The sequence below is a fragment of the Aulonocara stuartgranti genome, assembly GCF_965226115.1.
Source record: "Aulonocara stuartgranti genome assembly, chromosome: 19".
Taxonomy (NCBI): Eukaryota; Metazoa; Chordata; class Actinopteri; order Cichliformes; family Cichlidae; genus Aulonocara; species Aulonocara stuartgranti.
Window position 1 is genome coordinate 23,469,086 of NC_138955.1, and position 27,991 is coordinate 23,497,076.

The following is a 27,991-nucleotide window of genomic DNA, read 5'->3' on the forward strand; positions in this document are numbered from 1 at the left end:
GTGATTGTTATTTAAAAAAAAAAAAAACAACAACAACAACCCCCCAACACACTGACCCAGAGACTCCAGACGAAGGACACAAAACTTTACAAACGGTATAGAACAGTTTATTAAATTTAGACTTTTAAGAAGTCATCATATTCCAATGCACTCCATCGAATGAAGCGCATTTGTAATAACACCAACCCCAAAAGGATTGATCACGGCATCAAAAACATAAATAAAGCAAATGAACATATTTACAATTTAACATGGGAGTTGTGCACAAGAACACGCAACTACATGTCTAGGAGGAGAGATCAGACGCCGAGGAGAAGGGTCTGACTTTTCAACGAAACCATCCGGACGCCTGGAGTGGAAGGAGGAGAAACACGATTTAACAAAGCGCGAGAGAAGACCTACACTGTAATCACATTTTCTTGGATTGACAGAAAAGAGGGAAAAGCGCAGAACCTCTGACAATACTCTATAATGCTGTTTTCAGTATTAATGGTATAAAGATGACAAGCCATCTCCTGCTGTAGGTGATTACAGTCCCCATCCTTGTCCATGAATAATCACAGTTCACTCTGGAATTAAAACAGGGGACGAAACGTTTTCTCCGCTAGAAGAATTTGCCCTGAATCAAATGTCTGAATCAGATATGAAACATTTAGTCTACAAAAGGTGTGACGAAAGAACACCTTCTTTATACAGTCCTTAAAGCAATTTCCACCTCTGTCGTGGTAGGTTTACAGTTCGTTTTAATCATCGTCGAGAGAATTGGATTTGGACATGAATGGCTTGTCTTCAGTGAGCCGAGTGGATGGATGAGCAAACATCACTATGACTTCCTGTAACGGTCAGGATTTTACAGTAATCTAAAACCCTGAAGATAATCAAAAAACTGTGCTTTAAAAAGAAAAAGACAAGAGCCTTAAAAAAGTACAATCATTGAAAGCATGTTACAATTAGTGAGTGTGTAGTTACAAATGGGTCATGTGATTCAGCACTTCTAATGCACATAAAAAAAATGTGGATCACATAACCAACATCAGGTCCAGGTCCCCCAGTACACAGTGTAGAGGGGTATCGACAGTATCGACTTATTAGCTAAATGCTATTTTTCTGCATCACAGGAGGGCTGCAGACCTCAGTATTTGTGTTTTTGTGCTTCACTGGGAACACCAGCTGGATGGGGTCGGAGCACAGTAGCACAATTCCAAAAACGTGAGGCGAGTTATCCGTCGAAGAAAAGTACACTTAACTGACTTTCAAATGGCACTCTGGTTCATGCAGATTCTCCTCCGGCAAACCCCTTCCACTTGGGTCCCCTAACGTGTGAAAACAAACACTGAGAATAATTTCAAAGAGGCAACCACCATCATCTCGTCTCTGGAGGTCACGCAGTAACATTCAGCTATCAGAGATCGTCTCCTCTTTGTTTCCTCTCTCACAGTATATCACACTATCTTACAGTAGCTTAATGAAAAAGCCATTTACAAGCAACAATATGTACAAGATTGGTCTTAGGAATTACAAAGAAAAGCATATAAACAGGGTTTTCTCTTCAGTTCTGTACAGAGAGCAAAGAGGAGGTGTTAGAAAATGATTGAGCACCTCAGAGTCATTGTGTAGAATTTACACAGATAAACTCTCATTCACCCCTTCATTTTCCTAACAGGTACATACAAAAGGACAAGAGCCACAGGCTCAGCATTCATTCAGAAGGGGCCAAAGGCCCTTTCTAAAGGCAAGTCATATCTGATGGAAAGGACTCATAAACTCTTTCTATGCAACACATCACCTTCTCGCATTAAAAAAACAAAACAAAAACAGGGAAAAAAAAAGTGGTCTCTTTTTTTTGGTCTCCCGTATCAGGCATGTTGGGTGTCAGAACACCAATTAGTGCTCGTACTAGTGACCAGTACAAATCACTAGTAGATAGGATGATCAAGCATCAAAGGCCCCTTTGGAGTGTCCTCTTGGTTTTGATACCTGAGGTGTAGTGTGAGTGAGTGAACACTGGCTGAACGTTGGGAGGAAGCAGCATGTTCTTAGCACGTGTGCCATGTCAGAGTCAGGAGAACGGCAACGCTTTAGGATAATCACAGGTAAACACTGCGAAATAAATCACAAGCCGAGTCTACTCCGAGCTGTCTGGATACAGTAAACGCTGCCCGTCAGGTAATCAGGGCTGTTTTAAAATAGCCACTGATAATTATTCGCAAGTACTAAGTACCACTCGAGCCAAGCCTGGCAGTGAACGTTACGGAACGGCTGTCGCTTTTAAAATATCCCTTCATTTGTAAGCAAGATTAAAATTGGAAGCCTAGGCAACAAAATGTAACGGCATGTGTATTTACTAAGAAACGTAGCTGTGCAGGATGTGTGCCTCACTACCGTAAAGAGAGCGCGACGCCATCCAGCACATCTGCTGTTCTTAGTGTTCAATGTGATTGTGTCCGAAGCGCAATGGGATGGCAGGGCACCGAGGGGTTTCAGTAGGGTGGCAGACCACAAGGTGGGGGTGGGGGTCACATGTTGTAAGGTTTTCAGTTAGTTGATGTCTGGCGTGAGGGGCGGCCCATCGAAGAGGCGCTGTAAGTGCGGGAGCGCTGCCTCACGGCCAATCGGCAAGGCAGCTCGAGCTCCTGGAAGAGGGGCATCCCTGTGATATCAGCCGCCTCGGGACGCTTGTTGGGGTTCGGTGACAGCATGCTGTGGACCATGGCCAGCTAAACAGGGAGGAAACAGACAGTAAAAATCTGTCAGATAACATTATCATCCATTTCTTCAACTGCTTTGCTTATAAAAACATTAGAATAATACAATACTAAATTAAATAATTAAAAAACAACAACAACAACAACAACTTAAATACTACGGCTCAGAACTACTACTAGCACAGTGAGATACTCAGGTAAGAAGTAATTTCCAGTGTCAGAGAATCACAGCTTATGCTCTGGGATTATGTTAATCTAATTACAAAGAAAACAGGTAAACAAGATCATAGGACCACACAAACAACAAATTACAGCCTCAGTTTGTAGTTCGGTGGTCAGTCCCATGCTTAATACAGAGCAGTAATTTAAAAAAAATGCTCATCTGTGTATTTGATTAAATAAGTCATTCTAATTGTAATTCGAGTATTAATATAAATCAGCAAATGAGTCATGCTGCTTTTAACTTTTCAGTGTGCAAACGGATTTTCATTTATTTTATAGTCTATTTAAATCTGTGACTGACTTCATTATAAGCGCTAGCGGCAACAGAAGCTATAATCCTGCATGGATTGTGCATACAGAAGACTTTCACTTAAACACTTGTAACAACATTCCCTTGGATTCTTTCGTTGATTAATTTTGACAGCTTCCTCTGTTATGATGCAAATGTATTGCAAGCTGGATTGTTTCGAATTAATTTGCCAACATTTCTGGCACTTAATAGACACTCTGGCTGTGTTGGATTTTGCTGATGTCATCCTTTGGGGGTTGCGTCAGGAAAGGGCATCCAGCGTGAAAATCTCCCAAATCAAACATGGGTAGCGACCCGCTGTTGCGACCCCTTGTGAATAAGGAATTAGACAAAAGTAACTTTTATGTGTTTGGAAGCAAATAAGCTCAGACAACAGAATCTTTTTTTAGGCTTTTGAAGATGAAGCACTGCTAAAGTTAGAGTTAGGGCTCCTAATATTATTATAGAGAGCTCAAATTATGAATTGGAGTCCTGCTGGCACCACTGATGAGAAGAAACCTCCCAATCCTGTATATCTTACATTTCTGGCTCAGATGCAGTGCATATTTACAGCCACTAGGTGGCAGCAGATAACAACTCACCTCCTGAACATTGTTTTTGGAGAAAACCTCTGGGAAGCGCAGGACTCTCACTTCTGTCAGTGTCTGGAAGAAAGGATGTAAACACCTGTGAGCCGAGCTGTGCTAATGGCTTACCAGGTCCTTTGTTGCTGAGACAAAGACTTCATGGCTACTAAGAAACTGCCTGTGCATGCCTCACGTGAGCACTCGTGGGTAAAGCCAACACATAAACAAACGGCAACGACGAGAGAAATAACAATAATCAGCAATCGTGAATTCTTGATTTCTCAACACATAATGACATTGTAGGAGGCAGGAAGATAAACGGCCTCACTAGCTTACACACAATTGGCCAGCTGGGCTTCTTACTGAAGCCAAAATGAGATCATTTCATTTCAATCCGAATCATCCGGTCATTGAATCATTTCTTACGTTTTTCAAAAGTTCCACAACACATTTTATTCAAACCTTCATAGGCGCTGCAGCTCAGTAAGAACAAGTAAATAAGATGAACAGTAAATGTTTTTCATTATTTTTTAAGCTCAAAATTGTTTTTGGATGTTGAGATGTTTAACAGGATCCAGACAGCAAATATGCACAATTTGCAAAGGAACTCAAACCAGTTTTAGATCATGTTAAATACAAATTAATCCTACAATAATATTAATCTCTTGGTTGTTAAGGAAACCTAATTACAATGTAATTCACAACCCTTTTACAGATCCTAAAATAAAGTAATAATAAGCCAGGTTTATAAGGATATGTGTTTTCTGACTCACCCTCACTCTCTCCATCTGAGTCCTGAAAGGATACAGCAACTCAAACAGGATCAGACCCAGAGAGTATATATCCACTTTATGAGAGTAGGAGTTTCCAGAGAGCTGCAAGGACAAAAAGGAAAGCACATAATTAGTCTTGACTGCAGAAGCAGGAAACCAAGAACTAAATGTTGTTGTTTTTTTTCTTTAATGAACGGCGCTTCCTCACCTGCTCTGGGCTCATGTAGAGTTTGGTGCCGACCTGGCCCGTGTGGCGGGTGAGGAGTGGGGCAGGCGTGAGGGCGCTCGGTTCATCTTCATCTTCCTCCTGGTCCATTGCCGTCACCAGGCCGAAGTCTCCCACTTTCACTACGTCGTCCATGGTGAAGAAGATGTTGGAGGGCTGCAGGATCAGCAGTTACAGGTTACATCACGCGCACCACACAAAGAACGACGACAGCAGAGTGGTTTACAAAGCTCTACTTCACATGCTGCCCATAAAACAAACACAGTAACACACAACACTCTAATCCAGTCAAGTCTGAAGGAAAGTTTTTCTTCCTTAACTGAAGCTGCAGAATTTAGATGGTCACACACGCACAGACAATGTGTACATGTTCACCTTGAGGTCCCTGTGCATAAGCCCCTTGCTGTGCAGGAAGTCGACAGCTTCTGCAATCTGCAAGAAGATGTCCAGACACTGGTTGTGCTCCCTTTGCTCCAGCAGGCAGCGCTGAGCCATCCAGTCCTTCAGGTTCTCCTTCCGACAGAGCTGCATCTGGATGTACAGGTAGACCTGGAGACGGGGCGAGAGGATTCACCACATTACAATTTCACACTGCACTCTTAAAAACAGTGGATATATTGTTAAAAAAAAAACAAGAACCCAAAACTATTCACAAACCTTAGGTGAAGGTTGAACCCGCGGATTTGGAGGTGTTGTGGGGAGAGCCAGGGCGAGCGAGGTTGGCCGAGGAGGAGAGGAAGAGACGGGGGGGACAGATTCCTGTCGTCTGGTGTGTGACGAGGACGAACTGTTCTTCTCCGTCACCGTGCCAGGACTGGCTGGGCCAGAGGCAGAGTCCGTGTCTGCGTCGGCATCTCGATCGCAGCCCGAATCCTCGAACACAATATCAAAGGAAGAGGAAGTGCAGTCACTGGGACCGCGGGGAGGGCAGAGCTCGAACGAGTGGGGGGTGTCTGACGCGTCAGGGTCGGCCTGGCTGTCCCTCTCAGACATTAGGCTGTCGTGGCCCAGCAGCGGGGGGAAGGACAGGTTGGTGCCAAAGCCCACAATGCTGCCTGTGCTGCTGGAAAACAGCACATGATCTTTGGCTGATGCTTCATGAGCATCTCCTTGAGGGTTGAGGACAGGGGACACTGAGCTGGACACGGGTACTTTGACTGACAGAGCCTCCATGTGATCGAGGAAGCTCATTGGCCAGTCAGTGGTACTGAAAGAGAAAAAGGATTGTTGTTTCTCCCAATATTGATGCAAGACAAACAGAAGATGTGTGCCAATCATTTCAGCAGTTAAATAAGGACTCATGAACAACAGGCAGAAGGTGCTTTCAATGTAGCTCTTTCAGATTTTTGTCATGTGAGCTGTAAAAACAGCACAGTAGTAATATTACATGGTTCTAATCAATACATATCCACCAAAGCAATTAAAAGCAGCACACAGCAGACATCAAATTAAATTTTAAATACTCAATTTTAATGCGCACAAGATTTTTTTATCCCGTGGCATTTTAACATCTGTGAATCAAATTAGCCAAGTGGGATAAAGATGTGTGGTGCACCATTTGTCACAAATGTCACTAATTAATGATTCCAGAGGGGACAGCTAGATTTTCATTGGATGTCCGCACGCTGGTTCGGCCAGCTGAGCTACAAAAGGTTTAAAAACATCTGGCTCACCTTGCATCTTTCAGCCACCTCTGGTCCATTTCCTCCTGCCAGCCCTCAGGAGGGCTCTCTTGCCAGGCGTTGAAGTAGCGAATGATCCCCGGGTGCTCCAGCTTTGCTAAAGCCTTCACCTCTCGCATCACCTTCTCCCGGGCCAGCTCCCTGAACGACAGAAAAACGAAAAAATGAAAAAAAAAAAAACCCCCACTGAGGTTGTAATAAGCCACAAGTCTCCACCAAAGGTTGAATAAGCACAGCAGGCCTGAAAATAATTAGCCCCTTTCACACGAGGATCAAACTATAATGCCACTTTTGCTTATTTATGTAGAACAAAAACACACAGAGCTACTGCAGCTAAACATTTATTACCCATGCTTGTCAGCATAAATTATAGCGCACAGATAATATTTGTTCTGAAATGTCAGCTTCCTCTGCATGGGTTTCTGTGTTTAGACCAGTGGGCTGCTGCTTACATAACTCAGTTTAACAGCTTTAGAGAAAACAGAGATAAAGGAAGAGCTAATAGCCTCCAGCTAAGGAAGTCTGGCGCAGCCTAGCGAGAGATGCGCTACCTATTGGGCAAGCGGATTCTTTTGATGGCGTAGTTGCAGTCGTCCACTTTGTTGCGGGCTTCAAACACGACGCCAAACCCCCCGCGGCCGAGGCACTGCACTGGCTCAAAGTCTGTCAGGTACCTGAGGAGAGACACTTTGGTTAGCAGTGTGGAAAGACGACTCGCGGCCCTCCAAGTGCTTTAAAATTATCATCTGGATCTCTGATAATTTAAAAAAAGACCAAGAAGGAGGCCTTTTAAATTATAAATCCCAATTATCAGAGAGGGAATTACAACCAGTGTGTAAGATAAGTGCTTTGTTTTTTCACTGCCTTGGCCACACTCCACTTTAAGGTCAGCAAAAATACATTTCTACAAACCAAAGAGAAACTTTAAACTTTATGACTTTCTGGCAGGTTTACTTCCCACTTAATCTCTTAAAGAGAAGACATTATTTGCAGTTGCAGAAGTTTTCAAAAGCAAGCATAGCTTGCCTTTAAACTAAAGCAACAGCTGTCACAGTGTTGCATATTACATGTATCTCACGGTTTGGCACGTCAAACAGTTCCAGCAAGGATCATTATAAAGTTCTTTTTATGCAAAATCATTGTGTTTACTGCTGCGTAAGACACAGGCGCACACCGACTCCATCCCCTCCACCCTGTCAAAACATCCCTGCTCGGTTTGCTCAGGGGGATTAAAAGGCTCTTATTAGGATGTGTGTGGGCAGCATGCGATTCAAGGTTCCTGATCCCAATCTGCCTCCTAATGATCCTGACTCATGCCCGCCGCAGCTGCTGCAACAGCCGCCGGTTTTATTTAAGGAAAGTTGTTCGGCAAAAGTGATTTGCATGGACTGCAGAAGCAGCAGCAGCTTTGAAGGAAGGGGAGGGGGTGGGGTGGGGTGTTTGTCATTTTCGGGTGGATCAAAAAGAAGAGAATGTGCAAGTGGTGACACCAAGAGGACAGAAATTTGCAGATTAAAATCAGTTTTCACTTCTGTTCCAGGAGGGTGAGGCTCACAGATGTAAACACGCAAAAACCCTCATCGATCACACTGCGGGAGGGCAGCGGCAGCCCATAAATTACGGCTCCTGATCATATTTAGAAATTCTGACAATGTCCTGACAGTGATGTAAAACGACACTCTGACCCTGAGGCAGATGCTGCTGTTGTAGGGTGCGGTCTGAGGGGACCGAGGCCATTTTCATTTGATGCCAAACAGCTGAGTTACCCAATCATGAACTACTACGATTCATATCGCCCATCTCTGCCTTGTCCTATCAAGGCAGGTTGGAAGACCACTGGTCACCATGGTAACAGAGCCGAATCTGTAGCTACACCTTGAAAAAGTGATGCTGGCATCTGACTGAACTGTACAGAGCACTCCCGGCACATTGCTAAGTGAAGTTCTCCCGAATCATTGCAAATATTTTTGACACGGGACACGTTTTGTTTAACGGTGCGCCTTACCTGGATACATATTCGCTGGAACGGGTCTCCATGGCAACCGGCTCTTTGGATTCCACAACTTCAAGGTCAAACTTGCTGTCTGTCTGGCACTGTGTCTCCGACTCTTTCCGTTGCTTTTAGGGACAGGAGGATGACAAAAATGACACGTTACAAACACGACAAACAACAAACAAACAACAAGTTTACCTTGTTTGTGGCGTATTGGGCAAGAAACACTTAAAGATTTAACAGTCGCAAGAAAAAGAAGGTGGAAATGTATACAGCTAACCCCTATAAACATGAAAACAAAAAGAAGTATCCCACATAGACACTAGACCCTGTTTCTTGCTTTCGGATGGCATGGATGGGGATTGTGAGTGAACAGCTGGGTTCAGGTGTTAAAAGTTCGACTGGGATCAAATCAGGCCTGGCAGAGAAACATTCATAGAGTAATCAATGATGTTGACTGCAAGTTTAGGATCACTGTTCTGTTTAAAGGCGAGTTTCAAGTCAGGTACGAGGCCCCACTAAAGCAAAACTAGTTTTCTTTCTTGAAAGTATCGCTGCCCTTTGCACAGTTTAGCTTTAGTTTTCCTGTCATTTCTGCAGAAAAACAGCCGTGAAGCACATTGCTGCCACCACTGGGTTTACCTGCTGTGCTACTGTTGATGAACTGGTTCAGATTGACAGAATTGAGGTCAGTCACATTTTCAATCTTGTGTCTTTCCACCATGACAAAATCCCTGCCACTCACTGCAGCACTCCAACAATCATTAAAAAAATCCTGATTGGTGGAGTGCTGCAGTGATGATTGTCCTTCTGATTTTTCTCACATTTTCACATAGGATCACTGGAGTTCAGACAAAGTGACCTTCAATTTCTCCATGAACTCTTTTACCAAGGCTCTTCTCCCCCACTGCTTATTTTTTTATCCTTTTAAATATTCCTCTTGGGATCTTTAATCCAGCTGAAACTGCATTGCAGCATTTCCCAGATCTGTGTGATGACACAAAGCTGTCCATCAGCTCAGCAGGCTTTTCTTTCAAACTAATGACTGGCTTTTTGCATTTGTGAGCCTATTAGACAGCAAGGTATCTGACATCCAACGAAATGAATTTCCACAAGTCTACCTCAATAAACATACAGTGATTCAGAGAAATTAAAAGGGAAGATAATCTTTTTTAGATTTCATAAGGAAGTCTGAACACTTTCTGATCACACAGTAAAACTAACAGTATCCAGTTTTTGTTTGAAACTAACTTTTTAAGCAATCAAGCTATCCATCCTCCAGCCCCTGGGAACCCTGAACTAGATAAGTGGAAGAACATGGATGTTTCCTGATGAAGAAATCATTTTGTCATCCATACCAGCTCATTATTGCAACAGTAATTGTGAAAAAAATTGAGACAAAAGATCTAAAATGTTACAAACATTACACGGCAAACATAATGACCAGTAGGCACCGTCGGTGCGGCATTAATGTTGCGGACTGTGTCTTGGCTCTTACCCTCACGTAGGCCACAGGAGCAGGAGGGTGGAAAAACTTGCGTACAATGTAAGTGGTGGTGGCAATGCAAAAGATGATGGTGCCCAGAATCTCCTTCCACCAGGGTAATAGCAGCACGGGATCCTTTCTTCTTCGATTCTCACCTCCTGCCCCGTTTCCATTTATGAGACTTATGGCGGTGTCACGCTTCTCTCGGTAACGCTTGCTGTAGGGGAAGTAGTAGCCATTGTCTGGAGCAAGAAGAAGCAAAAATCCTTCAGTCCACTTCAAATCATTTCAACTTTAACAGCTAGAATGTGCGTACGGAGTAACATTGCACAATTAAACTCTTACCGTATGGATACTGGAGGATGGACAAGGCTCCATTGCTGTATTCGTCGTGGGAGAACTTGTCGTTATTTAGACACTTGTCGAATTCATCAGAGCCGACCAGAGCTGGTGTCCGAGATGGAGAATCTGCATCAAGGACAAGATGAATAACTTCTTGTATCTCACAAGAAAGACTGATCAATATGGAATAAAAGGTTTTGGACGATGAAGAATGAAGGGCAAAGCTTTGGGCTACAGGGAGCATGGTGATAGATTGTGTCCACGTGACATCAAATACTTCTTGGAACATGGTGTAACTTTGTTCTTAAAGATGGGCTTTGGCCGTTCTGCCCTGACTCTGCATGTAATCATGAATTTAGTCCCTTTGGTGCTGCAAACTTACGTATTAGAGGCTTCCATTTGACAGTGGGTAGTGGAATTATGTCCTTCTCTGAACCGATGGCTTTGGAGGGAAATTTTTCCGTGATTTTTACCGATGACTGAAGGTAGAGCTGCCCCTGAAACATCCCTAAAAAAAACCAACAGTCAACACGGTTATCCACAATCACTGGTTCCTAACCCTTACAGGAATAGTGAAGCGTCTGTATACATGTGTAAGAAGTTACCTAGGTAAACACTGGACTCTGCAGATTCCCGCGCTTTCTCTGGATCTTCGTCTTCCTCGTCTTCCTCTGTTTTGGACTGGCTGCTGTAGGTGGTGTCGTCGAACAGGCTGATTGGCGTAACTTTACCACCCCCCACCAGCCAAGCTGAGGCGATGGGAGTGCAGAACTACACGACACACGTGAGAATGAGTAGAAATACTTTAATGAGCTCCACAGTCAAAGTCATGAAGCACTGAACTCCATTAAAGCACTAAAACTCGCTAATAAATAAGTGACCAGAGGATTTATTTTAAGCATCTAACCTGATGTTCCCAGACCAGCTGTGCATCAGGCCCGGTGCTGAAAGCCATGACCTTCCAATCAGGAACAGACACTTTGATAACTAGGTCCAAATGCTGGTTTTGATTCTGGTGGTTCTCGGCCTGCCGTTTCTCTGTTGGCTCATCAGCGATGACCCACTGACTCTCCTTCCAGCTGTCACCATTTGCTAGTTCGCCCTCCAGGAAGTTAATTCCAGGCTGCATCTCCGGAACGAGTTTCAGCTCAAAGTTTCCGACACTAAAGTTCCACCTTGCACAAACAGCGAAGATGCATGATTTAAATAAAAATCCCTGCCTTATACGTTTCTGGTCTTTCATGTTACCCTGTGGTTTCCTTCTACTTACTACTGCTTGTTGTTCACTACTGTTAGTGACTTTATAGCCAACTTTGTTAATAAAAACAACGTCAGTAGCTGCTCTGTGAATTAGCTTTGATTGACTCACTTCTCCATCCCCGATCGAGGCCTGATGGCTCGCACAGTCTTCTGAGTCCTCTGCAGCAGGAGCACATCTTCGGTCTCCACCTCGTCCTCTTCCCAGCGACTGCAGCCCCCCGCAGAGCAGATGTACCGAAGCTGAGGAAAGCAACAGGGGGGAAATTACAAAAGTCGGTTATCCTACTGCGCCGGACTGGTTAGTATGCTAATAGATTTGACACGTGTTAACCTGTCCTATCAGGTTGTTCTTGAAATTGTTTCACAGACCTTGCCACTGTAGGCCCCCAGGCCATAGGTGGTGAGGGATTTCCCCCCGACCAGGACTGTGTCCTCTCCAATGCGATATGACGACTCCAGCAGGGACTCGACGCTGAAAGGCACTGCCTCCATGCTCTCTCTGTCCCGGTTCCACTGAAACAAGGCACCATCCAGGGAAGGTATTACCATCTTATTGCCAAACACCTGCAACAACAAAAAACAAACAAACAAAAAAACAAAACGCAGAGTCAGGTTAGTTTTGGTTTCTAGAAGAAGACCGCTCTAAATAAAATAAAAGGAACTTCTGAAAACAGAAAAGATGTGGCAATGACTTATATTGATATTTTTTAAAATAAGCATCTTAAATTCAGTCTCTAAATTGCCAGGTCAGCGTTGCTAATCAAAATTGGGACAATGTTTATATTTGTTATGAGTTTGGCAACAAAATAACTGCCTGTGAGCCCCCACAAGTGGCAGCTGTATAAAACCACAATGAGCGACAATTTATCAAAACGCCACTACCAATAAAACAAACTAAAAAAAAAAATTCATTGGGGTTATATGTATAAATTTTGTTTGTTTGTTTTTTACAAATACTATAAAAGCTCTAGAGCTGCTGCATAAGTTACCAGCACTCCTCTAACATTGTGTTTCAATGCCACACAGACAAATCACTAAAAACAAAATGATTCATTAGGAATGTTGTTTTTTTGGCCCACGCAGTTTTCCTTTCGTACACACGGCTGTTTTAAACTAGCAGTTTTTATGTATTTCTTTATTTCTTTTCTCCCAGCTTAAAAAGACAATCCTTAAAAAACACAAAAACACTTTGCCACACAGACAGTGCTGGCCGACACACATCCACCCACACAGCAGCAGCTCCGGCCTCCACACGCTTGGACTCAATCCACAGACGTGGAACCATTATACAACTCAAAGCCGGAGTAATTAACTCAAATCTTTATAAAAGTGTGCTACCCTCAACTCTGTGTGTGTGTGTGTGTGTGTGTGTGTGTGTGTGTGCGCGCGCGCGCGCGCTCTATTAGGTGCTGGTTCAACAAGGATGACATCATTGCCAAAACCCTGAGCCTAATCCTGATTTAACCTCTGCAGATTTAGCTGTCAAAAGAGAGTCTTTTTCATTCGATGTCCAACTTGTGACTCACTTCTATCAACAAACTCACGAGTGACATAACAGCAGTTTTGGGTCCAATTCTTGGCCTTGTTGATGCTAAACAGGTGCTATTGAGGTTAAAACTGCAACCAATCAGTCAGTAGCCTTGCTTCGGAAATCCTATCAGACTCGAAAAAAGTCAGAGCTTTGTGGCGGATTAAGAAAAATGCCAGCGGGGAGCAACGTGTGGCAGTTTGATTTATTAGAGAGCACAGGCAGGAGAAGCGGTGATGTCATCTTTTCTTTCAGAGGGAGGGGCTGGTTTAGACACAAGATGGGGATAAATTTAGCAAGTGAAAGGAGGAAGGGTTAGCAATCTGACCATCACATCCCACCACACTGGTACTACTGAGGAGCTTTACAGCCGGGGGTGGGGGGTATTCTTATAGCCGTGGATGAGTCATCCTGCTCCCGATGGTTTAATCCATCTCTCTGATCCAGCCCAGTTAGCTTCATCTCAGCTGTTCATCTTGTCAATGTCCTCTAAGTCAGAAACACGGTCCCCATATGTACTCTGAGTGACTGTCCTACAAACCACGAGCTCAGCAAATTACTGAAAGTCAATCACATTATCATTATCTCAGACTTATTGTAAAACTTTCTCCAGTGGCTTTTACTTGTAAATAACTTTTTTAAAAAGTGCTTAAGCATATTTTTTTCTGCATTATCACAGTAAATTTAGCTTTAAGGACCCAGCTGAGATGCCTAATTATTGTTTAGAAATGTAATTATTTATTTAACTAATATTTAACAGGGCTTAAAAATCATTAGATCTCAAGTGGTATAGCTTTAGAGCTCCTTCGGGGTTCCTTTATCAGGTATCACTGAGTGTGCACCTTGTGTTTCACTCACTTTATGCACCATGCTACATTTAATCATTTGTTATTATTAATCTCTGGCTGCCAGAGGTTCCTTCCTGCTAAAAGGGAGTTTTTCTTTCCCACTGTCGCCAAAGGGTTTGCTCATAGGGGCCATCTGATTGTTGGGGTTTTCAGTGTTTTCTCAGTATTAGGTGTAAGGTGTTATAGGGTCTTGGTCTAATAACCTAAAGTGCATTGAGGCAACGGTTGTTGTGATTTGGCACTATATAAATAAAATTAAACTGAACTGAATCAGGAGTTTTGTGGTGTGATTTACTTTGACAACTCTCTAATGATGAACGGCACTTAAAGCTGGCAGTTAAACGATTAAGACGAGTTGAGCTGAGTTCTTAAGGTATTTACAGCTAAGTGACTTTGCTAACAGCTCTCTTTTTATTACTGGGGTATGCTGCCTACAATGATCTGAAACTGTACATTTTAATGTATTTGTAATTTTTTTTTTTTTTTAAATACGCTTTCATTATTTAATTTGGAAATATTCAGATTTAGATGAACACACGATGTTGATAAGGGAAGCTTCCTACAAACCAGCTGGCAGTGTCACAAATTTTGATGTTTTTGGCAACAGACCCGCATAACATTATCAGAGATTCATGGTATTACTCACCACTCAGTCGACCTTGATATATATTTGTTAGGAAAATTTGCCAATTAAAATCTGAGCCATAAGGATTACAGAGATCTCGCTATAACTCACAATATGTTTGATTGAAATAACAGTCTGTCGCTCTACAGTTGGAATTAGATTATTCGAAAAGTAAAAAAAGCTTTAAGGATGGGAAAGTAATTTTATAATCTGTGCCAACTCGTATTTGATTATATGATCACCAAAGTATAAAGATATCAAGTGATGCTTATGAACATCCCACCTCCACAATCTGTTTTGTTCCCATGTCTTTGTCTGCTGTGTTTGCCCTGGTCTATTTTTGTGAGAGAGCTTCAGTATCTTTTATAGTCAAACTATTGGTTATTAAAATAACAAGGTCTTAGATTAAATGCATTTAATTTGTAGGATGTGATAAAATATTCAAGAGTTAACTTAAAAAAAACCCCAAAAAACTGACTTCTCAGCACAAACGTTTTCCTTCTCTTTGTGCCTCATTTACTATGAATTTTAAGAGCTTATTAATCTTTAAAGAGCTATAAGACAGACTCATTCAGGAAAAATATGCACCATTACTGAGAGACCAGAGCCATTCACTTATTTAAGATACTCATCTACTGGCTAAAAGAAACATCCAGCCTCCAGCGTGCACGCTCAAATTATAGTTATCATTTTTCTTTATATAACCACTTCTTCATGAAGGCATTCATCCAAATGTGCTTGATGATTATTTGATGTCACTGATCATACCATCATATTCCACCCCCGGGGCGTGGGGGGCAGATTAAGGGTGGGGGTGGGGGGGTGGGGGGGGGGGGGAGTGTGGGGAGCCGTAATGTGCGCAATTGTTTGTGTGTGTAAGCTGCTGCCTACGCTCCGGTGAGCCTGTCAAACAGTGTCCCCTCTTACCCACCGCTAATATGCCATGTTTGGTCCACGAGGCTACTGCTCTACTTCAAGGTGGCAGACCGACCGCGCGAGAGAAACGCTAACACCGCGGGTTCAGATAAAACACACGAAGCAAAACAATCAAAACTAAATCAGAGCAGCTGGAAGGCGGCTCTGGGAGATTTATTGCGAGTATTTGTCCCCGTGTTGTAATCAATCAAATTCTCCCAATTCATTCATTCGCACTGCATGCCAGCAGAGAGAGTGTGTGTGTGTGTGTGTGTTGGAGTGAGCATGTGTCTATTATGTGATGACATCATCTCTGCTCTGAGGCATTACCTCACCTCCCTAATCACCCAACCTCTTCTTTCTTCATTCCTTTAGCCCCACCCCCACCCCCCTGTGTGAGTCACTCCACATTGGCACCGACTCTACTGTCTAATGTGCGCACACCCACACACACACACACACACACACACACACACTTGAACCCCCCTCTAAGCTCAGGGGTAACTTTGCTTTTTGAAGTGATGGCTGCTTTTTCTGCAGACAATGCTGTTTGTGGGTCTGTCCCTCATTTTATTACTTAAAGAAAAAAAAGACACACTCTACAAGATGCAGCAGGCGACTGGTTGTTTCCGGCCCGGTGTGTGGAGGCCAGCCAATAGTATAGCATGAGACCCAACCCCCCAGCCTCTGATCACTGAGCAGAGTGGTGTCTCAGGGACCCGGCAAGCACCACCGACAGGCAGGCAGGCAGGTGGGGGGGGGGGGGGGGGGGGGGGGAAATAGAGGTTGCAGGAGCAACTGGCAATGCTTCCCACCTGCCTTTGCCCCCACCCACACCCCCTCACCCCAGGGTAAGAGAGAGAGGAATCACAGGTAAACAAGGACAGAGAGGGTAAGGCTGGATTAAAACTTAGAAAGTATATTAGAAAAAACAAACAACACCAACACACACACACACACACACACACAAAAACAAACGAAAAACAAAACAAAAACACAAACAGCCCACACTCGACAGATCACAACAAGTGACGTCACATCGCAGCAAGTCACCGAGTTCAGAGCTGACAGGCATCTCTCCTCGTTCCGCTCCGTCAGCCAAATGAAAGCCAACAGGTGAAAAAAGAAAGCACACAAACACACACCATACTCCATCACAACAGAAGCACACTGGAAGATGACAGGAGGATGTTACATGTGTGCATGCCCATGAATTTCATGACACTTCTTATGAAGTGTCAGCATACTGTTATAGTGAGTATAACTGCTTTTAATTCTTTATATTTAGAAAAGTTTGCATTCATTTATGAGAGAACTAAAAGCCTTTGTAACTGCGCAACTCATTTAATGTTGTAAACAATACACGTTAAACCAAATTAACATCATACATCGTCAACCCAGCTGGAAAACATTCTTTACATAGTTTGCCAGTTTCTGAGTTTTATAAGTGAATAATAAACAATTTCGATTTAAAATTTAAATTTAAATTTAAAATTGATTCTCCTCAGCGTGCAGAGAACCATGCAGGACATCGAGTCATTTAAATTTAAAAGGGTTGATTCCGATGACGCTGGTGGAGAAGCTATCTTATGCATACTGTACATACTGTATGTGCATCACAGAATCTCTAGAGGTTCTCCACACTTGCAAGAATCCCAGATTTTGAAAGAAAATGGTAATGAAGCTCGATTCATTTTCCAAATCTCACAGACGGCACGTTTCAACCACATGCCCACGAGATGCTCGAGTCTAAAGGCTGCCTTTGAAATGCAACCCAGCATTATAGCAGCTGATTTCAGTGATTAGTTCCCTTCTTCTAATTGTAGCTTTACTAATCAATGAAGTCAGCAGCTGTAGTTTTAAAAGCTGGAACCAAAAAGAAAATTAAGCATGTGTCATTCAGACTTTTCAGGCTGAATGACACATGCTTGAGTATCACTTCACCCTTCATTATGAAAGGTCCTTAAATATTTGAATGAAAGTCTCCCACAGTGAGTAACTCTGAATTGCTATTTTGGGACTGCAGCTGCTTATTTTACACTTTCATTTTATACACACTGTTACACCAGTTGTATTTCCTTTATCATTTGGTGAATAAATACATATATATATCTGTGCTATACACCACATAATCAAAGAAATTTCTAGGAAACATTTACAGCAAACTGCAACGCGACCCCTAGAAAAACAGGATATCAGAAATGTTTTAAACTTAATGAACTACGTCTGGATTGCTCTGTTATTGTTACCTCAGTAATGAAGCAGTCAGAGTTCCTTACATTCAGACATGCTCTACCAGCACCAGCAGACTAACATTAAACTGATCTCAGCAGCCACCCAGACCCTTGTTAGTATCAGAGGCTTTTTCCCTGAGGCAAAACTCTCGCAGAGAGCGAGTCCACATCAAAGTGAACCATGGGCATGTTTCTAGCATGCAACACTCTGGTCTCGCTCTGGGCTCCACTTCACTTTCAGCACGTCTGTGTGGGCGGTTTAAGCTTCAGTATACATGTAGAGGCGAGGGTCTTGCTGTGCTTGTATGTGTAAACTACTACAGTCAACAAAGAGGCTAATCCTCCAGGCGAATCAGCTACTCTCAGATTTACGCGGGGGTGTGAAGCATGTCTGGTGTCTATTGCGCTGTGTGTGTGTGTGTGTACATATGAAATGTATGTAAGCAACAACAACCCTTGCTTGACTGTTTAAAGTGCAGAGAGTTCAATTACTAGTCTTGGAGTCTGCAGAGAGAGAGCCAGGAGGGACAGTGTTTGTTTTGAGGAAGAGACAGAGATGAGACTGCATCCTTAACCTCCCCCTGACATGTAGATTTTGGAAATCATCTTTTAGTAGACATTAATAACACAAACAAAGGTGTTTTAACCTGTGTAAGTGGCTTAAGTTGACCTTTGCTTATTCCTTAAGGCTGGTATTTAAATTTTAATTCCTGCAGTGGCATTTAGTCAGACTAAAGCTAAGTTTTCCTCCTATTTTCCACTGAAATGAAAAGAAAGTAGGGAAACAAAGACATGGATTTACCTCAGGTTTGCTGAGGCTGGAGGACACTAAGGAACCTGAACCGACATCTAGGTCCCACTGCTTCCTGCCCTGGTTGTGAGGATCTAAAGCAGAGATCCGTCCATCCAGGGTACTGATGATTACCAGAGACCTGTGGATAGAACATACACATACTTTGAAATACTTTCCAAATGAGGGTTCATAGAGCTATCACCGTACATCAACACAAGGGCGCCGGTATACCGCTGTTGAAAAGACTGCTTAAGGCTCGTCTGTGCACTCATGAGCACTCTGCGAGCTGATTTTAAATTTCAAAAGACATTAAAGCCGACGTTGCCCTTTAATGCAGTCCTATAAGTGTGTGTGTGTGTGTGTGTGTGGGGGGGGGGGGGGGGGGGGTGTTCTAACCCCTTCACAGATAAGACACTAAAGGGCAAACTGTGAAGGGGTGTCTTCTCTTTTCTAGTCTGCACTTGTTTAGGAATCAAGGTGACCTTCAACAGCAGTTAACAGCACATCTGTGCCATGACAAACCCCTTTGTTTTAGTTTTTGGGGGGTGGGGGGCATACTAACTACAGAGGATGATCACCATATGTACCACACACACTGTGACTGTGTGAAACCATGAATTTTCAGTTATGGTTTATCATATCTATCAAGTATGTCAAAGGGGCTAAAGTCTTTCACCAATAGGAGAGAAGATTTTATAAATTATTGTTATGATAGTATTGTAATCATCCCCCAGCTCTATAGCTATACCAAATTACTTTATCTAAGGTAAGAAAAATAATAATAAAAGTACTTTTATTCCCCATTGATGTGCAAACGCAGCAATATTTAATAACAACTCTGTTTTCTTTTTCCTCTCATTTTCCTAGTAACAGCCTGACTGAAACATTATTGAGACATCCCGCCCCACCCCTCGACTCGGTTCTTAGGTCTTCTGCCGCATTGCTTGTCAATCATGTCCAGAGCTCCGGTGGGGGCAACATCCCAGCTATTGATCTGTATCCGTCTCGAGGAGCTGCTGTCAACAGGGCATTTAGCTTTATTTAACTGGTGAGGGTCTGCCGTGTACACATGCAGTTTCTGAGAACCCACTGCTCTCACATCCACACAGCTGGGACCGAGGCAGCTTCCCTCTGTTGGCCACCAGAGCACACTGGGATTTCAACCATCTCCCTCAAGGGCAACTAGACAGAAGTTGCTGAGGGAAACTAGTGAATACAATATTACAATATTATGTGTTCACTTTCCCGTGTTGCGCTGTCACATCCAGTTTGGTTCATTTACATGCACAGTGACATCTATCAACTAGCTTGAGTACATTTAATAATAGCATCATCCACTGCATCTATCACTTAGACTGCTAATGATTGGCCATAATGCCTTATTGATTTCTGCTATCGAACAGTCTTCAGTCATGAAGGGGAAGGAGCATGTTGGAGGATGTTAAAGCTTTTGGACAACTTACAAATTGATTGTTTCTGAGAGTGCAAATCAATTTTAGGAAGGTTTCTCTTCTGTTACGCCGCAGTCGCTGACACATTCACGGGGAGCTGCACGCGCCGCTGTGGAGCAGCAAGACTGCAAGTCTGCATAAAAATGCAAATAAGATCACTTAACAGTAATGGGCCATGTGTCTTTCAGGCCTATCGAAGCCAAGATTATCTCCCCCAAATCTGCTCCGAGCATTATCAGCTTCGCCACTTGCGCTCAAGAGTAGCGTACTGAGAAAAACATTGTTTTTTTTCCTTTTCTTTCTTTTCTTTTCTTTTTTTAAATCCTCCAAGCCACCAATAAAAACAGAGCGCTAAAGCCCGCTCTCACTCTCTCAATTGGCTGCGAGACCCTGCCAAAAATATTTGGCTGATTGGTTGTTGCTAAGCAGTCGAGTCTCTGAGAAGGCGGAAGCTTTCGGCGGCCTTCGCTCGGCCAGACCCGCCCCCACCACCACGGAGTCATGCTGTGAATGTAGAAAGTGATGAAGAAGTCGCTCAAGTTCAACTTCAGAGATGGAAGAAGAGTAATCAGGAGATATAAGAATTTCACTCGGCGAGGGAGATCAAAGGCTTTTGTGGACTCTTTGTACTCCAGATAAAGGATAAGAATGAGTAGATTTGAGGGTGCGGGCTGGGGGAGGCACTTAATTTTACAACTTAGGTACCAGGATAGAGATGGAGAAAACGAGCTGTGGGGGAGGGAGCAGCTACGAAAATAGCAGTTAACCAAAAACTGTGACACAAAACAAATAGCCCTACTGTATCATTTAGAGCTGGAGGCAATTTATTTTCCACGTCTGAGCCCTGAGACGCTGCAGCACTGCTCATCACCAAAGGGATAACATGTAGCCTGTGGGGCTGCTGCTGCCAGCTGTGACAGACGCAGGCGGTGGAGACACTGAAGAGTATGTTTGAATGGAGACTGAGCAAAATAAAATAAAATTTAAAAAAAAGGAGAAAAAAGGGAAAGAGAGTGTTGTGAGGCTGCCAACACACTGGGGGTTGTTAGTGTCCTCGCCTGTAATGTTGTCAAAAGTGTCATAATAGTCCTGACTGCTTCTTCAATCACAGAGCGTATGGCGGAGCAGGGAGCCAATTAGCCTCACTCTCGCAAGACTCTACTCCTCAGAGACGCTCGGCCTCAGTCTGCTCACACCGGCAAAGCTGAGCTGCTGGTAAACACACTCCCATTGAAGGAAACAACCAGGATGTTTACACAGGCTGAGTCTCCAAGGATGCGAGGAACCGCCGAACCGGGCCAATCCCAGCAAGCCTGCCGTGTCCCGGCAGCCAATGGAAGCTCTGTTTTTCCCTGCTCGTTTAGCCAATGGGTGGCGAGCTCTGCGGACTTCGAGCCAATGGCGGAGCACGGATGCTTGTAACCATGCAACAGCAAAGCAGCCCGGGCTGTGGAGTTCTGCTGCCGCGCTGCTGCCGCTCAGCCGAACTCACAGCCACTGAGAGGCAGAGAAAAAAAAAAATATGAGAGCATGGGGAGCACGTGGTGAGAAAGTTATGGATGCAGCTCTGAGCCGGCCGCACCCAATACCAACACAGCTGCACCAGCAGGAGGAAAGGAAAAAAAATGGGTCATGTGCAATCCTTTAAACAGTGCACTGTCTGACGGGCAACGCCACAGAAAAGCTCTAAATATGACATTGTCGATTACCACGGCAATGCAAGCAGAGCTGGCCGCTTCAAAAGAGACAGCAAAGGGTGTCGCAAATGTGCTTGACATGACATCAAAATGCCACTTACCCTAAGGTGACATCTTTCATGAAAGGTCACATAACACCAGAGCTTAATCACAGATTAATGTGATCTGAAGGTTTACATAACTGTCCCTGGACCTGCTAAATAAACAAGTGATCATGTTTGTAGGTCTTTGTCCCAGCAGGAGAAAGCCTTCAGTGGCCTCAAGTGGAAAAGCTGTGGCGAATAGTTGGCCATACATGCATGGCGAGTGCAGCACAGAGAGCACAGGGTGTGGTTTTTTAACAGGAAAAAAAAACAACTTCTAGTACAAGCATAAAAACACACACACACCATTTAAAAGTGTCACTATCTCTCTCCTCCTCTTTTCTCTCCTGCAGAAGTGCGCTCTTCTCTCCAGCCTCACACGTGGTAAAATATAAACTCTATGGCGCCACGCTCCTGCCGCCCGATTGGCTGGGGCGCAGCTCCGATCCGCGGATGTGATTCGTTGTTGCTAAGCAGTGAGGAGCTGTTGAGAGTGAAAACAAGACAGCGTGGTCCTGCTAACTACCAGCCAACTCTGGAGTTTTCATCCTCCCCTCCCTCCTTTTCTCGCTCCCGTTCTCTCAGAGTATCGCACCTTTTTTTTTTTTGCCTCTGCCCCACCCATACTGCAGTGCTGCTAGACGGGGGTCCTGCCGACTTACCGAAATAGCCACTGACCTAATAAATTCACTCATTCTGATAATCGGATTCGAACAACACTGCTGTCAAGCAGTCACACGTTCAAAAGACTGTTTACAGTTTCTACCTCTGTACATGCGAGCATCTTCTATGATCTCGGACTGTGTTCATCAAGTGCAGAGAAATTCAGGAGGTCAGACACAAAGACTCTAAAGGTCAGCATTAAAAAGCACCAGGCAGCACTTAAAAAACAAAACATGGTTACATAAGGAACGGACAATGAGGATAAAACAGGTAAAAAGATCTTATATAAGCTCGTTTAAAGCCACTGTGAGCTTGGTAAGTGGAGTTATATATTCAGACCTCTGCAGGAAAACAAGTGCCGGGTTTAAAGAAGCCAGTTTTGAGCGATCAATTACGAGCTTCTCCAGTGATGGAGTTCAATCAGCTTCATCGCGACCTGTTATTTTTGGGGACAGTAGTGTCTATTATTAAAACGCACTCAGCAGCTCCCTGGTTACACAGAGCAGACTAAAGATACAATGTGAGGAAAATGAAAAAAAATAAAAACTCTTCACTTCATCCTTTACCTAACTATAGCCAGACCCGTGCAGTCAACTCAAATTCTGAGCACCAGCCCGTCTACGACGCAATTGGCCGCCAAGTCGCCCAGCTTGGCCGATTGGCTGTTGCTAAGCAGTAGGCTGGTGGGAGCCAGCCTGCGAGCACGGCGGCCCAGAAGAGCTGTTGCAGCTACGGGGCCCTGAGGGTGGGTGGGGCGGGGAGGGGGCAGTCGGGGGAGCACGTTCAAACAGAGCTGCTGTCCTCTCACCTCCAAGTGCTCCCGAAGGTGCTGAAGGGCCCCGTGGAGCACTTGCTGGCAGAGGCTTTAAACTTGGCAGGGCAAACACACACACGGTTCGCACATATACACACACTAAAGGGTTAAATCCTATATGTACACATATACGTGCGCCGAGACAGACGTAAACACCACGTCTCCAGGGCGACGTTTACGGCACGAGGATGAAAGCGTTAAAGGTGAAGCGACAGCCGACACAACAGCAGGCTCGTCGCACGCTGAATGCCGGATCAAAGCAAACATCTACAATATTTATAGATTACAGGATAGAGAAGTGGAAGGAGGGGCTTTTATAAATGACAGAAATTGAAAAACGCTGACATCTGAGCGCTGACTGGTTTTCAAGAGTTTGCCTTTGAAGTGCTCGACTCCCAAATCTCAATCAGAAGTAGAAGAAAACAACAACAACAAAAAGAAAAGCAGGTCTTTACTCGAGATCTATTATACTTTATATAAAATGGGATCCAGATGTGAGAGTTATGATGTTCTTAACAAAGCACTAAAGTTACTGGGATGCTTGAAAAGTAGAAAGAGTAGTTAAATCCAGAGCAGTACAGGGTGCCACTTACTGCCACAGGGTCTGTTTGACTTGGAAAGTCAAGCAGGTAAAAGTCCCAAAAGGTCGCAGAATGTTTTCAAAAAGCTGACCTAATTAACGGTGGGAGATGTTCAACTTCACCGTTTCACATTCATTTTAACCAAATACAAGTTCACTGTCGCTATTATAAATATAAGCAACACATTTCAAACAACTTCCTTTAAAAACAGGCAATTTCCACGCTTCCTGAAAATGTGTTTTCTGACATTTAAGGCGCCTCTTATTTGTTTATTTTTTTAGTTAAATTAGCCCCTTTACAAGAGAAACCTACCTAAAAATCACTCTTTTTTGTTTCTTGTGACATTTCTAAAGTTCAGCAACAACTCTGTAGGCGGACAGATGCAAATGGAGCACTCGGCAGTGTATACTCAAGGGATGACATTAAAAAGCAGCGTGTGTGTGAGGATAAGGGGTGTCAGAGAAGAAGCAGGGGGAGACTTAAATTCAAGGGCGAGAGACAAAGAGAATAAATGCAAAGGAGAGACTGGTGTGGTCGGGCTTGCTGCGCTGTAACCCTGGAAAAACAAAACCTTACAAACAACAACTACTAAAGTCGAGAGACCATTAGTCCACAACTTCTAAACATACTGCTCAAAAGACTTATTTATATAAGGTGACAAAAAAACAGAAAAGAAAAAAGCCGGTAGTTTGTGGCGAAAAAGCCTGGAAATATGTAAGAGAGCGAACAGAAAGCAAGTAGAGAGTGTGACACGGCAGGGAGAAAGCGAGCAGTGGAAGGGTGTGACCAGCACCAGGGTGAACGCTCAGGAGTTTTCCTGCAGCAGCTGAGGTGGCTGGCAGGGGAATATTCTGCTTCTACCTGTTAATTACGTTCATCTTGATATTGTACGGCAGATGCCAGGCAGGAGCTTTTGTGTTGCCCTCGTGCCACGAGTTTACCCTGGTAAAACTGTGGCTTTGTGCAGGGTGTAAAAAAAAAAAAAGAGTGCGGCAGTACTCTGAAAGATTTTGGGAAATCTTTCATTTTTCCCAACCAAGTAACTACACCTCTTGACTTGAGTATGGCGGGACAGACTACACAGCATGCCGAGTTGCCCCCTGCTGTGAAAGAGCATTGTTTATATAGCACCTCGAACACCCAGGGCTAGCACGCGGTGCTTCGGGTCTTGTCAGAAAACTTTAAAGTGAGCCTGGGGTGTAAAAAAGGTTGGCAGAAAATTGGCGGCACGCTGCGTTTCAGCTGTCAAGTAGATACAATGGCAGCAAGCTCGAACATTAAGGTGATGAAACGACACCGCGCATCTTCAAAAGGTTCGACTCTAACAAGGTTTTCGATGTTATGACTCCCTCAGGAAAACAGACAGCGTATTCAGAATAATACATAGGGAATAATTTATTACAGGACCTCAGGACCTTGGATACCTAAAGCAAGAAAGCGTGCTGATATAATCCTGATTCAAGGAGCTATATTACACTCAAAAAGTGGGTGTAATGGACTTGTAAAGGTAAAAATAAGATGAAAGAACAGAAAAGGAACACACTGCGCCAAACATCTAAGGTGGGCGTCAAACCTACTGTTTACCAAGGAAGACAAAATCAATGCCCTCCCCACTGTGAGATGCAGCGAGAACTGCATCTCACTTTGGGCAGCAGCAGCAGCAGTAATCTAACAGGACTGGGTAAACATGTGGTCTGTGTCAGACTGTAAACTTTTCACTGGCGGCATCCAGGGGACTTTCTCAGCAGTGCCGCATGCCTTTTCAAGGTGTTATGTGAAAATGTAACTGCGCTAAACACGTTAGAGTTGTATTTTATGTCTGAGGTTAAAGCACTGACATGCAGCATGGTCTCAGGTGCGTCTGAGACACCGCCCTCCCTCCCACAGCAGCAGCAGCAGCAGCAGCAGCAAGGTGTAGCAAACCTGAGCTCCTTCTGTCAAACAAACAACAGCTTGTCATTTTGCATACTTTTACATGTATCTTCTCCGGGGCCACTTTGCTACAGCTTTAAACCGCTAAGATCAACACAAACGCTTTATGCAAAGTGTCCAACTCAACGGTTAAGAGCATAATAAACAGACTGGTGCATGTAAATGTGATGCAGATTATCTGCAGACAGGAGGGGGACGTCACCAGTTACCGCTGTTATCCTGCTCTATCGTTTTATAATAAACGAATCTTGCATTTAAATCTGCAAAGAAAGCAGCAGCTGCATCTTCACTTGGAACATAAATTCCATTCAATGTAACTTGGGGCTGCTTTCAGATCGCTTTTCGGATTAACTCAACCGGGTTTAGGACGGCAGAGCGCATGTGCTCATAGTTGCCTGTATTTCTCCGCAGAGAGAATCAAAAGTTCCAGCAACCATGGCATTTCAGCTCATAACGTGTTCCCCTTTCGCGGTTGGAAAATAACAACAGACTATAGAAAAGCCACTTTCTCCATAAACTGCAAGAAGAAGCTATTCGTCGTACACCAAACTTTCCTGTCAGTTATCTGGGGCGCGTTTTGCCCTGACATGTAACCCACATGTTAGCAACTTACCTAAAACTGCCGACACCAGATAAATACATTAAAACAGCTAGCTCTAGTTAGCGGGGCATTAGCGCATCTGCTACGGTGTGCGTCCATTATCGGACACGAAGCCAAACTCGCTCACAAACGCTTCATTTTCCTGTTCTGCGCTGTGACACTCCACTTAACCTTTCTGTCGCATTATTTTCTTGGCACCGTTTGTAAGGCTGCATATTATAACACGCAGTAAAACGAGGTTTATGAGCAAAGTGGACACAAACAACTAGTTCCCCAGCAACTTCGGAATGCGCCGCTTCGGCGGAGGAATACTAAACAAGAAGTGTCGCTTGACAAAAAAAGTAATAAGTTTAAAATGACTTTACAAATACATTGGGGGAGGGAGGCGTTACTAGTTTGTGTGTTTGTTATTTTAGGGGTCGTCTTTATTTTGTAGGCGCTAGAGTGGTGTTGCGATATAATTAATGTGTAGTTACTTACTATCAGTTGGCAGCTGTTTCTATAATTACCTCGTCTTTCTGACGCTTCCGTTACTTTCTCCATGTGATTCGTCTGCCTCTGACCCATTGTCGTCGTCCTCCACGGTAACGTCTGCTCCAATGACCGAGGTGCCTACGTTCTCCAAGCCACGCTTCATGACTCCTGCACCATCTTGCCCCGCGGTCGAACCTGAATCCCCGGTTGTGGACAGCGGCACCCTCCCGATGGTGGAGCCCTGAGCTTGCGAAGTCCCAAATCCGATAAGCGCTTTCAGCAACAAGAGGAGCACCAGGGAAATGCTCACGTTTCCAAAGTGAAACCCCCTTTCCATTTGTGAGACTGGCACATTAGTGATTAGATTTACATGCCACTGGCCTTGTAAATCTTAACATAAAAAAACTTAAGGTCCAAAAAAAACTGTAGTTAAAACAGAAATCAAAGCTGTGTCTTCTAAAACGCCCTTTTCGGAGATGTTCTTTAAGTAAACATAAACAGCCACTGGGAAACCATGTTATTGCCTTTATACTGGACTCGACTTGCCTTGGTAACGCTGAATCCCGCCTTGTTTCTACACTAGGATTGGTTAGTGGAATCGCCGAGTTTGTTAAAAATTCATGTATCCGCCTCTCGTTGGATAATTTGCTGTCAATCATCTAGACTCGCACACTAAGCAGAATACTATTGCACTACCCATCTGTCACTCAAAGAGGTGGGCTCAGGAAGTCCCAGCCTCCCAAACAGTGTACTGCATTGGCTAATCCGCTGTCTGTCACAGCCACGCAGGCGCATTGACGGCTGCCCGACGACCAGAGCAAAAGGTGACGCAAAAATGTCCTCGATGGCGAATTCCGTAGCGGAGCTGTGATTGGTCCGAGTTGACGTCCTCTAACCAAGAACACAGGTTGGTCTGACAGGCAGGGACGTTATTGGTCAGTTTGCGTCCTGGGTGACTGAATGGAACAACTAGATTCGACATTTAGGCTGTCATTCATGAATTGTTGTCAAGACAGCCAACATGAAAGCATCAACGTGGCTATAGAAGATCGGTGCAGTTCCTGGTCCTGGTCACGAGTTATCGTTCTCAGTTTCATTTACACAGAGATAACAATGACATAATGTCTATAACTCAAGTCACAGGCGAAAAGCTCAAAGCTCTCCATGACGTTACAGAACATTTTTTT

General features: G+C 44.0%; 1 protein-coding gene across 2 annotated transcripts; it reads right to left on the bottom strand.

Annotated features, from left to right (window-relative positions):
* Positions 1–91: 91 nt before the first annotated feature.
* eif2ak3 (eukaryotic translation initiation factor 2-alpha kinase 3) lies at positions 92–27,555 on the bottom strand. Of its 2 annotated transcripts, none has more exons than XM_082516180.1 (18): positions 26,840–27,555; positions 18,518–18,647; positions 11,935–12,129; positions 11,675–11,805; positions 11,213–11,480; positions 10,911–11,076; positions 10,688–10,813; positions 10,309–10,431; positions 9,976–10,205; positions 8,490–8,602; positions 7,036–7,158; positions 6,476–6,625; positions 5,460–6,009; positions 5,178–5,351; positions 4,785–4,958; positions 4,577–4,678; positions 3,819–3,881; positions 92–2,717 (listed from the first exon to the last, which is right to left on the bottom strand). In XM_082516180.1, exons 1-18 carry the CDS (start codon positions 27,139–27,141, stop codon positions 2,535–2,537), a joined length of 3,303 nt encoding a protein of 1,100 aa, XP_082372306.1. In that variant the 5' UTR covers positions 27,142–27,555; the 3' UTR covers positions 92–2,534. The 2 variants fall into 2 exon arrangements, with proteins under 2 accessions (XP_082372306.1, XP_082372307.1); XM_082516181.1 differs by lacking the exon at positions 26,840–27,555 and adding an exon at positions 26,343–26,620.
* Between the last annotated feature and the right edge of the window lie 436 nt (positions 27,556–27,991).